General features: G+C 36.3%; 2 protein-coding genes across 3 annotated transcripts in view; one reads left to right on the top strand and one right to left on the bottom strand.

The window, feature by feature from the left end:
* The window catches only part of LOC308427551 (vomeronasal type-2 receptor 116-like), a gene marked incomplete at both ends in the record, with an annotated part of 110,104 nt that overhangs the window by 42,067 nt on the left and 50,777 nt on the right, over positions 1 to 17,260 (bottom strand). The gene's annotated exons all lie outside the window — the stretch shown is intronic.
* On the top strand, positions 1,708 to 16,125 carry LOC308427055 (vomeronasal type-2 receptor 116-like; the record flags this gene model as incomplete). The annotated part of the gene is made up of 6 exons (XM_080925096.1): positions 1,708 to 1,910; positions 4,280 to 4,562; positions 4,925 to 5,728; positions 6,547 to 6,771; positions 10,389 to 10,512; positions 15,239 to 16,125. 6 exons carry the CDS (start codon positions 1,708 to 1,710, stop codon positions 16,123 to 16,125), a joined length of 2,526 nt encoding a protein of 841 aa, XP_080781222.1.

The raw sequence follows: 17,260 nt of genomic DNA, 5'->3' as shown, positions 1-17,260 counted from the left end.
GGCAAAAAGAGAAAGTTCAAGTAACACTTTGTGTGTTCTAAGCAATATAGAGTTTGTCTTTTCAGAAGACTACATGAACCCTCATATCCCAATTTTGGCAAAATAAAATTCAACATTATTGAAGAATCTGAATGTTTGATTAGCTGGCTTCATATAATAAGTATTTTATGGATCCCAGCCCAATGCTCAAGCAAACCAGCTGACATGCTTAGAACGGCCACAACTCCGGATGGCATTTCCATAGAACCACAATGGATTTCACAGTCTGTCTCCATTATAGACAGAATGTATATTATTAGTAGATTAAACATAGCCATATATTATATAAAATGTATACATCCAGTGTACAAAAATGATACAAATTTACTTAGTAAGTAGGTCTGTAAAAGTACTGAAATAGTATTTAAACTGACAAAGGTATAATTTAACCAAAGGATGTGACAAATTTTTATTCAGATTAACACATGTAGTGCAACAAACTCAATAGAAAGATTCTATTTTAAACCAATGAATATCAACCATTCTTAAAATTCATTCAGTGGTGTTGAAGAGATACTTTTAAAAACTACAATTTCTCATGGGGATAGGATTCAGTGCGGCAATCATGAGCATACATATAAGGTAGTTCAAAATATTACAAATTAAAATCAATGCTCTATTTGTCTAATTCATTGTAATTGAAACAAGTTACATAAATTAGTATATCAGACATTCAACTGTGTTGTTGCAAAGTAATCCTAGACAGCACTGTATCAAAACAAATACCGAGTAAAAGAAAAAAAAAAGGTAAGTTTTATACTAATATTACAGATTAAATTTGCTTATAAATGACAATGATATTATCTCATTCCTTTGAGTAAAACATATAAAAATGTTCTTAATCATCTTAATGATATATAGATACACATCAACCAAAGAAATATTTCATTAAATGGCACTGACTGCCAGGGACTGATTATCAGGCAAGCAATAAGCATTATAACTCAGTGAATGTCATCATAGGAAGTGATATTAGACAGGAGGGTGTTGAATCCCTGTAATTCCAGGCATTACTGGATGTAACATGATCACAGATTCTCCAGCTGACAGGAATCACAGAAAGTTGGAGGAGAGTTTCCAAATATGACTGACATAGAATAGTGTATATGCAACAGAGAGAATGTTTGGCTCCTGGCTCATGTTGCATATGAGATTGCCCTTCTCTAGACTAGACAATGGAACGTGTAATGTTCCATGTATCAACTCAAAGTCTGAATAACATGGGATATTTATGACTTTCTCAATTCTTTTTTTAATATGAAACTTCTGATGAACTTCATTATAATTGCCAATAGTGTTCTTACATATGGCTGTCGATACATAGTCTTTCCCAAGCTACTCAGGAGAAGACGGTCCCTGGAGTGTCTGCCATGGGATATGAATGAAATCATGGCACCTGAGGATGAAAAACATGACCTTCACAACATGTTTTTTAGAAGTGTTTTGATCAAAAGATTTCAGACCTCAGATGTAGTGCTTGAGGCCACAAATTTCCAGATATATCCAGGGACTATGACACAGGATGAGTGGAAAGCAATTGTAGAATATAATTCAGTGGATCTCCAGACAGCAAAACCCTTAAAACAGAAACATAGGTGTCAATGTGTGTGATGTTTGTGTGCATAAGAAACGTATTTCATAACTGCCCCATCTTAGGTCCTAGCAGCCATGAAGAAGCTGTGTGCTTTCACCGTTTTCTTCTTGCTCTTGATATATTCTCTCATCTTGTGCAGTGTGACTGAACCCCGTTGCTTCTGGAGGATACAGAATAATGAAGATAATGAAGAATTTCGTAGTGACTGTGGTTTTCTTCTTTTCCCAGCCAAGCCACTTATAGATGAAAAGTTTTACAATGATGTTATCAGTTTTAGGTAAGCCTAATTTTTGTACTTTAATGTCATTAATTATAAATCTATATGTGTACATATAAACTGTGGGATTCTGTCCTGTTCTTTCCATTGTAGCATGAGGAACCACTGAAAATTGTATAGCACATCAATCATTATTTTAATAGTTTCAAATGTGTCACTGTTTAATTTGGTTTCAGTATAACGTGCTTCAATTTATATAGCTAATAGTAACATATATGCTAATGGATTGTGGAACAGATGAAAATATTTCATATGGAGAAAAGTTCTCAGTGCTCAGGCATCACTTAAAGGTTGGGAAAGAATTAAAAAACTGAGGTATTTATTAAAATAAAACTGGGAAAGTATTTTTACCTAACTAAAAGATAACATCAAAATTGATGTATAAAAAGTCTAAAAGTTAATCTACCTATGTAGTATATTGTATTATATTATATATTTTGATATGGATACATGTGTATTAAATTAATTACCATGATTGATAAATATTAATATTTGAAAATAATGTTACACTTTTTACCAAACTTTAAAAATGTAATAATTCTATATATTTTAATTCAGAATACTGTACATTTCTGGTAGCCCTTCCCAAAGTTCTTTACCCCATCCCTTCTTTGAGTCTCTGAGAGGGTTTTCCCCAACCCCGACTGCCTCATCCCCCTACCATACTCACCTCTCTAGATAACCCCCACACCTTCTATTCTTTACTTTCCCAACAACTTCCGCCAGCCTCTGAGGTCTCTACAAGTTTAGGCACATCCTGTCAATTGAGTTCATAATAGAGAATCCTCTGCTACATATGTGCCACGGCCACTGACCAACAAATGTATGCTTTTTGTACTAAGGCTATATAACAATAACAATGAAATTAACATATATGTAATGTTTGACTTCAAAGAGTTTTTCCTATTTTGTATATATATATATATATATACATATATATGTATATATATGTATGTATGTATGTATGTGTATATATATATATATATATATATATATATATATATATATATATATATATATATAATTCTTGCTGATTACATAAATTCTCACATAGAAACATGGATAATGTCTTAATCTTTTATTCAGATATTTTATATATTTCCATTTCAAATGATGTCCCCTCTCTGCTCAAATAATATCACATCCCCCCTCCTATCCCTTCCATGATTATGCTCCCACACTAAAGAACCCACTCCTATCTTTTTGCCATGGCATTCCACTTCACTTGGGAAACAATTCTTCATGGGAACAATGGCTTCTCCTCCTAATTCTGCCAGACAGTTCCATCTTCTGCTACCTATGCTGCTGGAGCCATTGGTCTCTCCATGTGTCCTCATTAGTTTGTGTTATTCTCTAGAGCTCTGGAGGATTGGTTGATTGATATTGTTTTTCTTCCCCTGAGTTTGCAAATCCTTTCAGCTCCTTTAGTTCTCTATCTCCTCCATTTCTATCCTCTTGCTTAGTCCGATGGTTAACAGCAAGCATCCTCATCTATATGAGTATGGCTCAGGCAGAGCCTCTGAGGAGACATCCCTATCAGCAAGCACTTCTTGGCATTAGCAATATCTCTGTGTTCCAGAGATAGCCAAGGTCATCCCTTGTGCTGCAGCTGAGATGGTAAGGTGTACGAATTGCCCAGGTGGTACTGGTTTTAAAGATATAAAGCTGTCATGGAGAACAGCTATAGTTTGGCAGTATAAGATGCCAGGCAAAACCATTGGTAAAGGTACAGCTTCAGTTAATGACCCAGGACTAAATGGGTAGTTATAGAAGGTGAGTTTTGGCACTATGAAGAGAGCTGATGGGATGCTATTGAGGAATCCTGGATGCATCAAAAGTTTCTGTGTTGGAATTGCCAGAACCAAGGAATGACTATGAAGTAAAGTACCAGCTGTGGAGTGGAGTGAATCAAAGCCTAGAGTTATACTGAGGGCAAAGCTGGAGAAATGACACAAGACCTTTGGAAGAAGCCATAAGATCATGTTCAAATCCCAGACATTGGAACTAGAAGCTGTGAAGCTGAAGTTGACTTGAAAACTCCAAGATTGTAAAGATGCCTGATTCAGTGTTATTAGAATTTGAAGACTATTGTGTAGCAATCTTAGCTTATCGGACTGTAATGTAGTCCATGTAATGCATCCAGAGATAAAACAAATATGTATCCATAGTCACAAATATAAAAATTTTCATATCAGAGTGACCTATTTAGGGGAGTTCTTAGGGGGCATTCATCTCTAAATTTAACTAATTTCCCAAGCTTATTTCAAGCAATAGAGCATTTACATATCTTTTAGCACAAATTTACTGCAATTTAGGAAAATTTTCATGCTTCTAACATCCTCCTTAACCATCCCTATGACTTCTTGTAGAATACCAGCAAGAAGATATGAGTATTTTTTGGTACTGATTTTTGCAACTGATGAGATCAACAGGAATCCTCATCTTTTACCAAATATGTCTTTGTTCTTCATTATCAATTATGTCACATGTGAGAATATATTGGGATATATAAATTTACTAAATTCACTGGGAAATAATTTTATGAATTTTCTTAATTATGACTGTGCAATATGGCCAACATGTGATGTAGAACTTACAGGACCATCTTGGACAGCATCTTTAAAACTGGCAATTCTTTCTAGGAATCCAAAGGTGAGGATGTGTGACACTGGATGAAGTAACAACTTTTAAATCTACTCATAGGTGCCTAGGGAGACAACTTGGTTTACATGGGTTTCTGTTTGCTGTTTTCCATATTTTATACATATTTTATTAAGGATTAAATGATCAGTCCATAGATGTATTGGGGAAGGAGAGAAAACTGTTTTCTACAAAACTGAAATTTGTTAGGAATAGTTTAGAATCTAATAGTAACAATACATGATATTTATACTATAATCTAACTATCCTCAATAGGACTCTGAGAAGTAAGTAATGTCATTTGTACATAAGTCAAAATTCCTAACAATTGTATTCCTTTTGGGAATGTTTAATTCTCTTTTTACATCATTTAGATTTTCTTTGGACCATTTAATCCTCACATGAGTGACCATGATCAGTTTCCCAATGTCTATCAGATAGCAACAAAGGACACATGTTTGTCCCATTCCATGGTCTCCTTGATGTATCATTTTAGATGGACCTGGATAGGACTGGTCATCTCAGACGATGACCAGGGTATTCAGTTTCTTTCTGACTTGAGAGAAGAAATGCAAAGACATGGAATCTGTTTAGCTTTTGTGAATATGATTCCAGAAAACAAACAGATATTCATCGCAAGGAGTAGGACATATGAAACACAAATAATGACATCATCAGCCAAGGTTGTTATCATTTATGGTGAAAGGAACTCTACTCTGGAAGTCAGCTTTAGAAGATGGGCATATTTAGGTGTACAGAAAATCTGGATCACAACCTCACAATGGGATGTCATCACAAATAAAAGAGATTTCAGCCTTGATTTTTTCCATGGGACTCTCACTTTTGCACACCACAATGGTGAGATTACTTTATTTAGGAATTTTTCACAAATAATTAACACTTCTATATATCCAGTAGACATTTCTCAGTCTATGCTACTGTGGAATTATTTGAATTGTTCAATGTCTAAGAACAGCCATAGCAAAATGGACCATTATACATTCAACAACACTTTGGAATGGTTAGCATGTCACAACTTTGACATAACCCTGAGTGAAGAAGGCTACAATTTGTATAATGCTGTGTATGCTGTGGCCCACACATACCATGAACTATTTCTTCAACAATTAGAATCTCAGAAAATCACAGAACCAGGAGTTTTCACTGACTGTCGGCAGGTAAAGTCTCTTACATTTCATTATGCTGAGGTTTACAGTGAGACCTTTAAATGACCTCTAGAAACTCATGTATATTTGTTAGAGATTCTTCTCTCAGTGGACAGAATTCTACAGTACAGAACTCCCCAATGGATTGTTTATTGGCTCATGTTTCCTGCACAAAGATAAAAATTTACAGAAGACAATATTTTATATGTGAACATAAGTGAGTTTTGTGGAAATGTGCCTCAACATTTTATCGAATGAGTTCAATATTTTATATAGGAGCCATGAATTTTCTCATGAATGCCTTAACTTATTATTTAAGTAGAGTAGTGTTCACAAGAAGTGATACAAGAATTAATAGTCATTGAAAGTAACATTATTTAAAAAACACAAATGATCAACACAGCACATTTCTTAAGTTTATTATTATTTCATGTATGTAAACTCTATGTGCAAGAATGACCCATTACCACTATTTGTTTCCACAACTTCCAGATATTCTGACTGCCCACTCATTATTACATACATGCCTTTAATTTCTTAAATAATTTTTGCCCATTATGTACACACACACACACACATACACACACACACACACACACACACACACACACACACACACATACACACACTCACTCACTCACTCACTCATACATGTTACTTTCTATTTGATAAGGTCTTTAATTACCAAATAGGTATACTGTATTTTCCTACATGGTATAACTTTAATATAGCTGTATTCACTGGAAGACGTTAAAATTTAGGGAAATATCAATTTTGTATTTCTTTAATTGATATGCATATATAATCATCTTATGATCCATCTCTTTTAGGTTGCTTCAGTGCTAAAGACCAGGGTATTTACTAGTCCGATTGGAGAACTTGTGAACATGAAACATAGGGAAAATCAGTGTGCGGAGTATGACATTTTCAACATTTGGAATTTTCCACAAGGCCTTGGATTTAAAGTGAGAATAGGAAGCTATTTTTCTTGTGTCCCACAGAGCCAACAACTTCATATATTGGAAGACTTGGAATGGGCCACAGGAGGAACTTCGGTGTGTACACCACAATTTTCATTCTTTTCTTTTTGATCTATTTTCAAAAACATATTCCTTCTTGTTATTCTCTTCTTTTATTCCAGATTTTATTCCTCTCCTAGTCCATCCCTAACTACTCCACTTCTCATACCTCCTGCCTGCACCCTTGTCTCCAGGAGGATATCTTCATCCCACCCCACCAGGTCTTAAGTTCCTTGAGGGTCTCCTGTTTCTTTGTGGTTAGGTGAATCTTCTCTGACTGAACACCAGCTAATAAATCTCTGCTGGATATGGGTTGCGGGACTCATATCAGATGGTAAATGCTGTGTGATTGTTTGTCCGGTGTCTGAGAGATCTCAGGGGTTATGGTCCTTTGAGACTGATGGTCCTCCTACAGAGTTGTCTTCCTTCTCACTTCCTTCCAGCTAGTCCCTAAATCAACCACAGGGGTCAGCAACTTCTGTCCATTTGTTGGGTGCAAATATTTGCAACTGACTCTTTCAGCTGTTTCTTGGGACTTTTGAAGGGCAGCCATGTTAGCTCCCTTTTTAATGAGTGCTCCATGGCCTCAGTAATAGTGTCAGGTCTTGAGGCCTCCCCTTGAGCTGTATACCAGTTTGAGCCTGTGGTTGGACTGTTTTTCCCTTGGGCTCTTTTCATTTCCATCCCTGCAGTTCTTTGAGACAGGAACAGTTATAGGTCAGAGTTTTGACTGTGGGATGGCAACACAATCTCTCTATTCTCTGACTTTCTGTTGTATATGGGCTCTATAAGTTCCCCATCCCCTCTGTAGTACATTTTACCTAGGGACCCCTTCATTGAGAACTTGAAGGTCTCTCACCTCCCTGGTCTCTGGTACATTTTGCAATGTCCCACTAAATTCCTACCTTCTGAGTTTGCCTGTTTCCATTCTTTCTGGAGGCTCTCAGGGCTTCAGCCCTTCCCCCCTCTGAATAGCAGATAATGTGTTGTTCCCCTCTTCCCCATCCTATCACATTTCCCTTCCAATTTTCTCTCTCACTCCACTTTTCTGATTGCTTTCTTCTTCCTCCAAAATGTGACTGCTGTTTCCTCACTTGGGCCCTTCAGCTCGTTGACCTTTTTGAGTTTTGTGGACTGTATCTTGGTTATTCCATACTGTTTCGTCTAATATATTCTTTTATTAATGAGTACATTCCATGAATGTTCTTCTGGTCAGAGTTAACTTACTCAGGATGATATTTTCTAGTTCAATCCATTTGCTTGTACACTCAGGATGCCCTCGTTGTTGATAACTGAGTAGTATTTTATTCTGTATATGAACCACATTTTCTGTCTCCATTTTCTGTCATGGGACATCCAGTATATGTAATTTTAAAATATGAGGCACTGAAGTTATAGCTGTGTAGTTAAAACCAATCACAGCTGTTGCAATAGACTCATCCTCTGTTACCAGCATCAGAATTTGATAACTCATAACTTCATGTAAATCTAGGTCAAAGTGATCAAAGGCCTCTGGATTCCATGTTCAATTGCACTCCTATGCCTATTTACCCCACAATGCAGAAACAGTTTTATAAAATTTAAATTTGTATGTATGCATATTTAGGTACATATATACATATATAATAAAATGTTAAATTAATTTTTTGATGCATACAAGGTATAGTTTAGAATTATAAATAAAATATTTTATATTTTACATTTTTATTATTTTATTTCTTTTACATTACTAATGCTGTGTCTTTTCTATTCCCCACTCTATGAAAACCACAATCAATCTGTCTCCCCTTAACCTTTAAGAGAGTGCTCCCTCACCCTTCCACCCATTCCTATTTCACACCTCTACAATTAACCTTCAATGAGGAATCATACCTGCTAAAGAACAAACACATTCTTTCCCACTGAGTCTAGTCATGGCAGTCCTTTACTATGTATGAAGCAGGGGCCACGGACCACCCTATATGTGTTCTTTGGTTGGTAGCTTAATGGCTGGGAGCTCTGAGGTGTTAGATTACTGGATCGTGTTGTTTTTCCTATGGGGATGCAATCTCCTTCAACTCCTCCAGTCCTTACCCAACTCTTCTGCTTGGGTCCTTCAGCTGAGACCAAAGGTTAGCTATAAGTATCTACATCTATCTCAGTCTGAAGCTGGTAGAGCCTCTCAGAAGACATCCATATTATAGGGACTTTGTGTATGTGCATGGAATGGATTCTAAGTTGAATGGTTTCTGGATAGCCTGCATTTTGTTCCTGCAATTTCTTTAGGCAGGAAAATTTTTTGCTCAAAATTTTTGATATGGATAGGTGGTCCCATACCTCAACTGGGGTACATGTCTAGCTATTGGGCCTGGTCTCTTCAAGTTCCATCTCCCCACTTTCGGCAAATTCAGCTAATGGCATCCATTGTATCTGGTATTTTCTAGAGGTTCTCTACACCCCCATCCCACACTGCTATAAATTTCTATTCATTTTTCTGAGCCTCTGTGCTTCCTCTTTCTCCCTCAAACCTGATCCTGCCCCCATATTCTATTCCTGTCTCTCCCAGGTTCCTCCCTCCCTCCCTCTGCTTCCCAGGATTACTTTGTTCTCCCTACTAAGAAGGCATTAATCATCCAGTAGTGCGCCTTTCTTCTTGTAAACTTCATATGGTCTGTGAGTTGTATGTTGGATATTATGAACTCTTGGCTTAACTTTAGCTTAACAGTGAGTACATACCATGCATGTGGTTTTTGTCCCGGTTACCTGACTCAGGATTATATATTCTAGTGCCATTTTTGCCTAAAAATTCATGGTGACCTTACTTTTAAAACTGAGTAGCATTTCTGTGCAACAGGCCTATCCTTAGTTAGCAGCATGAAAATGTGATAACTCACAACTTCCTATGAATCTGGGTCATAGGAGTCAAAGGTCTTCAGATTCCATATTCTACTGTACTCACATGCCTATTCACCCCACAATAAAAACACATTTATGAAATTTAGAACAATATATGAGTATATTTGTATCAAAATTTATAATTTCAATAAACCTTAAAATTTTGTGATTCTGTTTGAACATTGTTATAGCCTATTAAGTACAGCGTATTTCATTAACAGCCTTGTTTTAAACTTAGAAATAGTCTATTAATTCTATGAGAATCGTATATAACATGCTTTGCTCAAAGTCATCAAAAAATGGTTTTGATGTACCCTACTTTCTCCTCTCAGCCAACATAGTATTATTATTATTTTATTTTAAATTAAGTGCTATAACCTATGTCACATCAATATTCTATTTGAATTTTACAACTTTAGGAAGGAAACTTTTAAAATCTATATAGCACAAACATTATATACTTAATATTACAAGATGTAGTAAATATTGTCTGACAATTGGTGCACTAGAGGCTTACACAAAATAATAAAGTGCCTGAAGTTGATAAGTGACTTTTCAAGGGAATATATATATATATATATATATATATATATATATATATATATATATATATATATATATCTGTTAAGTATATACAAAGACATACATATATTAAAATTATATAACTACATATAAAACTTGAAAATTAGATACAGATTTGTAAATGTATACCTATACATTTATGTGTGTCATTATACACTTGATATATACATACATTATACATATATATATATCCTCAGGTTCCCACCTCCATGTGTAGTGTGACATGCACTCCTGGATTCAGGAAAATTTATCAGCAACAAACTGCAGACTGCTGCTTTGACTGTGCCCAGTGCCCAGAAAATGAGGTTTCCAATGAGACAGGTACATACTTCTATGAGCAAAACACCTGCGGATGTCAAGTATCTTTGCTTTTTATATTAGAAGTGCAAATTTTCCTAGGTGGAAATGGAGGCCCTAAAATCTATGAGTTTCAGATTTTAATCATTTGATGATACCAACAATTTTGGGCCCTGCAAATTAACCTTCAATATCTTCTACAAACAACTCATTATTTTCACAATATTATGGCCAGTGATTTTATATTTTGCAGAAAACTTTTAGGGGAAGAAATATTTGTAACTCTTTTTTATTATTCCCCTCATTGTGGCTTCAAGTCCGTGTGAGATTAAGTGCTTCAGCTCCTTCTAAGGCCAGAAGCTCCTTCATGGCAGCCCATAGGCAACTGCACATCCCACATATAGTCAACAGCTTTTGGAATAGACCCCTGCTCCAGATATTCCAGAACCCCGTGCACCCAGCTGCATATCTGCTACATAAGATTTGAAAATTCTAGGCCCAGCCTGTGTATATTCTTTTAGAGGTTCAGTCTCCAAGAGTCCCAAACAACCAGTTTAGTTGATTCAGTTGGTGTCCCTGTCGAGATAATATCTTTAAGGGGCTGAAAGTCTTCTTCCTATTCTTCCATTAGGTTTCTAAGTACCATCCAATGATTGGCTGTTGGTGTCTGCATCTGTTTCAGTCAGCTGCTGTGTAGAGCTTCTCAGAGGACAGTCATGGTAGACTCTTGTTTTCCAGCATAACAGATTGTTATTAATAGTGTCAGGAACTGGTACTTGCCCACAGGATGGACCTGTTATTGGGTGGTCTTCCCATCAGTCTGCTCCATTCCAAACCTCTGCATTTCTTCTATGATAAATTATGTGATGAACATTTTGTGCGCGAGTTGGTGTTTCTCTTGCTCCATTGGGGTTTCAGCCTGGCCCTGAGAGGCAGTCTCCCCAGTATTCATATTCTCCAGTGGTGTGAGTCACAGCTAAGCACACCTGCATTGGATTTTCTCACCTCCACTATCTCAGGTCTCTGTGTTTATTCTGGAGATTCTCCATAATTCCCCACCACACACCACTGGTTGCAGATTTCCTTTAATTCTCATGGCCACCCTATCCGGCCATCCTGCTTTTTACATTCTAAACAAACTCCCACACTCCCATCCAGATCCTCTTTTCCACACAGTTCCCTACTTTAATAAGCTTTCCATGACCATTTTCACCCCTTGCCCCTTCTAAGTGAGTCTCAAACATCCTTGCTTGGGTCATTTTGCCTGTTAAGCGTCCTTGGGTCTGTGAAATGTAGCATAGGATTCCTGTACTTTATAGCTTATATACACACTTAAAAGTGCATATGTACCATGTATATTCTTTTAGGACTTTGTTACTTCATTAGGATAATAAGTTCACGATACATCTATTTGTAAAATTTATTTAAAAATTTGTGATAATTTTGTTTTTCATAGATGAATAGTGTTTTATTGTGCAGATGCACCACATTTACTTTATCAATTCTTTTTTTTTTTTTTTTTTTTTTTTTTTTTTTTTTGAGGGATATCTAGGTTGCTAGGTTTGCCAAGGCAGTCCAGCTAACAGAACATATTCCCCACCCAGATAACAGGTTTTTGGATAGCCTCTGTTTTAGTGGCCTAGGACAAAACATGAAGACCAAGCTGCACATATGTGGCATATGTGCAGGGATGTCTATGTCTACCCCTTGTATTATTTGGTTGGAGGTTCTGCCTGTGAGAACTCCTAAGATTTAGTTTAGTTGACTCTCTTGGACTTCCTATGGAGTTTTTATTTGTTTTGGGGCTCACAATCCTTCCTCCAACTTTTTTGTCCCCAAAGTTTATCCATTGGTTTTGTTTGTGGGTGTCTATCTCTCTGAGTCAGCTGCTGGATGTGGCTGTCAGAGGATATTTACAAAATTTAATCCAAGATCTAGTTATTAGTGTACGTTGTGCCTTCATTTTAAATTCTAATTAAATTCTAAAAGTCTTTAATTCCTGTTTTTGTTTGTCTTTGACCAAGTTATTATTGAGTAGAGCATTGTTTAGCTTTTATGTATATATGGGCTTTTTATGTATTTATTTTATTCTTGTGGTTGTAATTAAAGACCAGTCTTTATCCCTGATGATCTAATAGAATGTATGTGATTATTTTAATCATGTATCAGTTGAGGCCTGCTTTGTTACTTAATAAATGGTTAGTTTGGGAGAAGGTACCATGAGTTTGCTGAGAAGAAGTTATATTCTTTGATTTTAGAATGAAATGTTTTATTTTTTCAAAACTTCTGTTAGTTTTACTGTGTCTCAGTATAGTATCTGTTTCATGATCTGTCTATTGTTGATAGTGGGGTGTTGAAGTCTTCCACTATTATTTTGTGAGGTGAATGTGTGCTTTGAGCTTTAGTTTAATGAACGTAGGTGCCCTTGCTATTGGGACATAGATATTCAGAACTGAGATTTTTATGTTGGTGGGTTTTTTGAGGAGTATTAAGTTTCCTTCTTTATATTTTTTGAGAATTTTTGGTTGAAAGTTGATTTTATTAGCTATTATATTGTCTACTCAAGCTTGTTTCTGGAACAATTTGTTTGGAAAATTGTTTTCCAGGTTTTGCTCTGAGGCAGTGTTTGTCGTTGTCCTTAGGTGTGTTTCCTGTATGTAGCAAATTTCTGGGTCCTCATTGTCTAGCCAGTCTGTTAATCTATGTCGTTTTATTTTTAAATTGAGTCCATTCATGATCAGAAGTGTCAGGGATCAATGACTGTTGTTTTCTGTTATTTTTGTTTTTAGAGGCTGAATTATGCTTGTGTGATTGTCTTCTTATGTGTTAGTCAAAAGTAGATTACATCTTGCTTTTTCTAGGGTGCAGTTTCCCTCCTTACGTTGAAATGTTCTATTTATTTTATTATGTAGGAATGGATTTGATGACAGATATTGTGAAAATTTGGTTTGGTCATGAAATATTTTGTATTCTTCATCTATGTAAATTGTGAGTTTTTCTAACTATAGTAGCCTGGGCTGGCATTTGTTTTCTCTTAGGATCTACATGACATCTACTCAGGACCTTCTAGATTTCATAGTCTCTGTTGAGAAATGGGGTGCGATTGATAGGTCTGCCTTTATAGGTTACTTCAACTTGTCCCTTATTGCTTTTAATTTCCTTTCTTTATTTTGTGCAGTTGTTGTTCAACTGTTATGTGACAGGAGAAAATTTTTTTCTGGTTGAATCTGTTTGGAGGTCTCTCGTCTTTTTGTACATTTATGAGCATCTCTTTTGTTAGGGAAGTTTTCTTCTATAATTTTGTTGAAGATATTTACTGGCTCTTTAAGTTGGAAATCTTTGCTTTCTTCTATGCCTATTATCCTTAGGTTCCTTAGAACAGCAGTTGTGGACTTATTTGTGTTCACAGGTGTGTAAACACTTCTGTGTGACCAGCTCCTGTGACACAGGACTTGGAGGAACCAAGCTGACTTGGAAGCTTCTTGCTTGAAGGTTAGCTCTCATAGCATCAGAAGATGCTGTTTTGTTCCTCACTAGCAGAAATCCTGCCATGCAAAGATCACTTACTAAGGTCTCTTCCCAGCAGGGCAGGAGTCACTTCTGAGCTTAAGGTCCTCTTCTGAAGGTTAGGAGGCTCAGTCATTGTGGTGCCCAGGAAGTGGCACAGCAAGAGTTGGCTGGCATGCTGATGGCATACTGAGTGATTTGGAATGCAAACTTAATATAGTAAGGAGTTCTTTCAGCTAAACTGTGTTTGCACAGTGGGGATATGAAACCTGAAGAGGCCACCTCTTGTATGTAGTCAGGCAGGAACCCCAGTGGTGCCATAGGAACACCAATCCACCCACAAAAATTTCTACCCCAAATTTATCCTACCCACAAGGATAAATGCAGGGATGGAGGATGGAACAGAGACTGAGGGAATGACCAAGCAGTACCTGGTCCAACTGAGCAGTGGAATTCTATAAGCATATTTTACACAAAAAATTCTACACATACTCTATGTATATATTTAATCTTGCTTGATAATTTTAACAAAGTAACTTGACTACAAAATCCATATAAAACTTTTCCCTGGTATCACCATCCAGCTTGGCCCCTGACAAAATCGAGATGCTCAGTAAAGCAATTGTCTTTAGATGAAATATACTTTAAGAGCTTAGATGTCATTAAGGATGAAATGTTTGGTGTCTGCGAATTAGAACACCTGTAAAGTTTTCAGGAATGCATCCAAAAATGTGAAAGTGCTCATCATCAATCACAGCTCATTGAAGAAATATTGCTTTATGCAAAGTATATTTACAATAATAATTTAAAGTTTTTAAGCAATGTTCAGATATTGACAAAGGGCACAACCATCAAGGCCAACAAAGTCCATAATGCATTTTATTATCTGACATTGTGAACTATGCCAGAACACTGCAGAGATCTGTGATAGTTTAAAGATAAAGAAATTAAATAATATGATTTTATACATATTATTGTATAAAATGCGTTCTAAAATTTTGTTTCCTTTTTCTTATATAATTAATAAGTGTTTTTCGCCTCCATTCTGTAAGGTGGTATGTTTTTCTATCACCAAACACAGGGTAATACAGAACAGCTCTATGTCAGTGGTCCCTACAGCAATAAGGAATGACATAAATACTCAAGATCCAAAGATTTTTGTAGTGTTCTCTTATTAATAAAAATACTTCCTTATCTAGAACATAACTATGGTATGTTATTTGGGGTTTATCTTTTTTGTCAGCAGATATGGAGCAGTGTGTGAGGTGTCCAGATGGTGAATATGCAAATTTTGAGCAAACCCACTGCCTCCAAAGAGCTGTGTCATTTCTGGCTTATGAAGATCCACTGGGGATGGCTCTAGGCTGCATGGCCCTGTGCTTCTCTGCCTTCACATTTGTAGTACTAGTCACCTTTGTGAAGAACAAGGATACCCCCATTGTGAGATCTAATAACCGAATTCTTAGCTACATCCTCCTCATTTTTCTCATCTTGTGCTTGCTTTGCTCCTTGCTCTTTATTGGTTATCCCACCCAAGCTACCTGCATCCTCCAGCAGACCACATTTGCAGTCTTTTTCACAGGGGCTGTTTCTACAGTGTTGGCCAAAACAATAACTGTGGTCATGGCTTTCAAGCTCACATCTCCAGGAAATCGGATGAGAGGGATGTTGGTAACAGGGGTACCTAACTTGGTCATTCCCATTTGTACCCTAATCCAACTTGTTCTCTGTGGCATCTGGTTGGTAACATCTCCTCCCTTTATTGACAGTGATATACAATCTGAACATGGGAAGACCATCATCATTTGCAACAAAGGCTCGGTCATTGCCTTCCATCTTGTCCTGGGATACTTGGGCTCCTTGGCTCTGGGGAGCTTTGTTGTGGCTTTCTTGGCTAGGAACCTCCCTGACAGATTCAATGAAGCCAAATTCCTAACATTCAGCATGCTGGTGTTCTGCAGTGTGTGGATCACCTTCCTCCCTGTCTATCACAGCACTAGAGGAAAGTTCATGGTAGTTGTGGAGGTCTTCTCCATTTTGTCTTCTAGTGCAGGGTTGCTTGGGTGTATTTTTTTCCCAAAGTGTTATGCTATTTTACTTAGATCAGAATCAAAATTTCTGCGGAAGTAAAAAAATAAACATTATTATTGAAATTATAGTAGTTTAAAAATGTTTGATGGTACTCAACATATCTTACTACTTTGTCTTAAGAAAAATAATACTATATTATAACAAAATGCTAAGTAATATACTAAAATCATAATAACTCATCATTTATTAGTGCTGTCTAATAAAATAGGAAGTACTATGCTCAGTGGAAAATGGGTTCATTCTTGACTACACAAACCTCAACTGTTACAATAGGGAATCTGTGTTGAATAATGGCTGCCATCATGTCGACATGTGTATGGGTGTAAGCCATGTTCTTAAATAATGACTGATATAAAGTGGCACTACTCTTTGTGTACAATGCCACCTCTAGGCAACTTGTCTTGGGAATTTAAAAAAGATTTTAGACAATGTGCACATGAGGCTAGTAATGAGCATTATTCCATGGACATGGATTGGACTCCTGCACATATGTTCTTGACTTGGCTTCATACAAATAACTGTGATCAAGGTACACAGGGAAATCAACACTTTTTTTGTGTTCCATTTTGACTGTAGTGTTTTGTTACAGCAACAGTAACTAAGATATTAGAAAAATTGTAAATTTCCTAATTAGTAATTTGGGATATCATAGATTACTGATTTAATAAAAAGAACCAATTTTGAAAAGAGAAACAAGAATGAATGTTAATAGCCCATGGCACATAGTGATAGCATTGCATATTATTGATGGCCATCACAGAGGAGCTGGATTTTGAGTGGCTTTACAATGTGTTATGAAGATGTTAATAACATCAGATAACATACTAGGAAGAGTACAGTATATGAAAGGACAATGGGGTTCAGATTGTGCTTTAAACATAAGGCTTTTCCACTTCATATGAAAACCCATTTTAACACGAATTAAATGTGGTTCATTCAGTGAGCAATGTCGATAGATAAAATAGTATCATATACCATACCTTTATCACAATAAGGTCAATGAATTATGTGAACATATAATTCATTCTAGATAAAGAGTCTCATAAATTTTACCAGAATAGGAGTTGCTAAATCTTATTTGAGCTTCATATTACAACCACAACATATGTATAAAAAACCATACATTATTATTATATTATATGTCTTAATTCATTCTGCCTGGGGTACAGACTTC

This window comes from Micromys minutus (assembly GCF_963924665.1).
Source record: "Micromys minutus genome assembly, chromosome: 11".
Lineage (NCBI taxonomy): Eukaryota > Metazoa > Chordata > Mammalia > Rodentia > Muridae > Micromys > Micromys minutus.
This window is presented reverse-complemented; position numbering and strand designations above follow the sequence as displayed.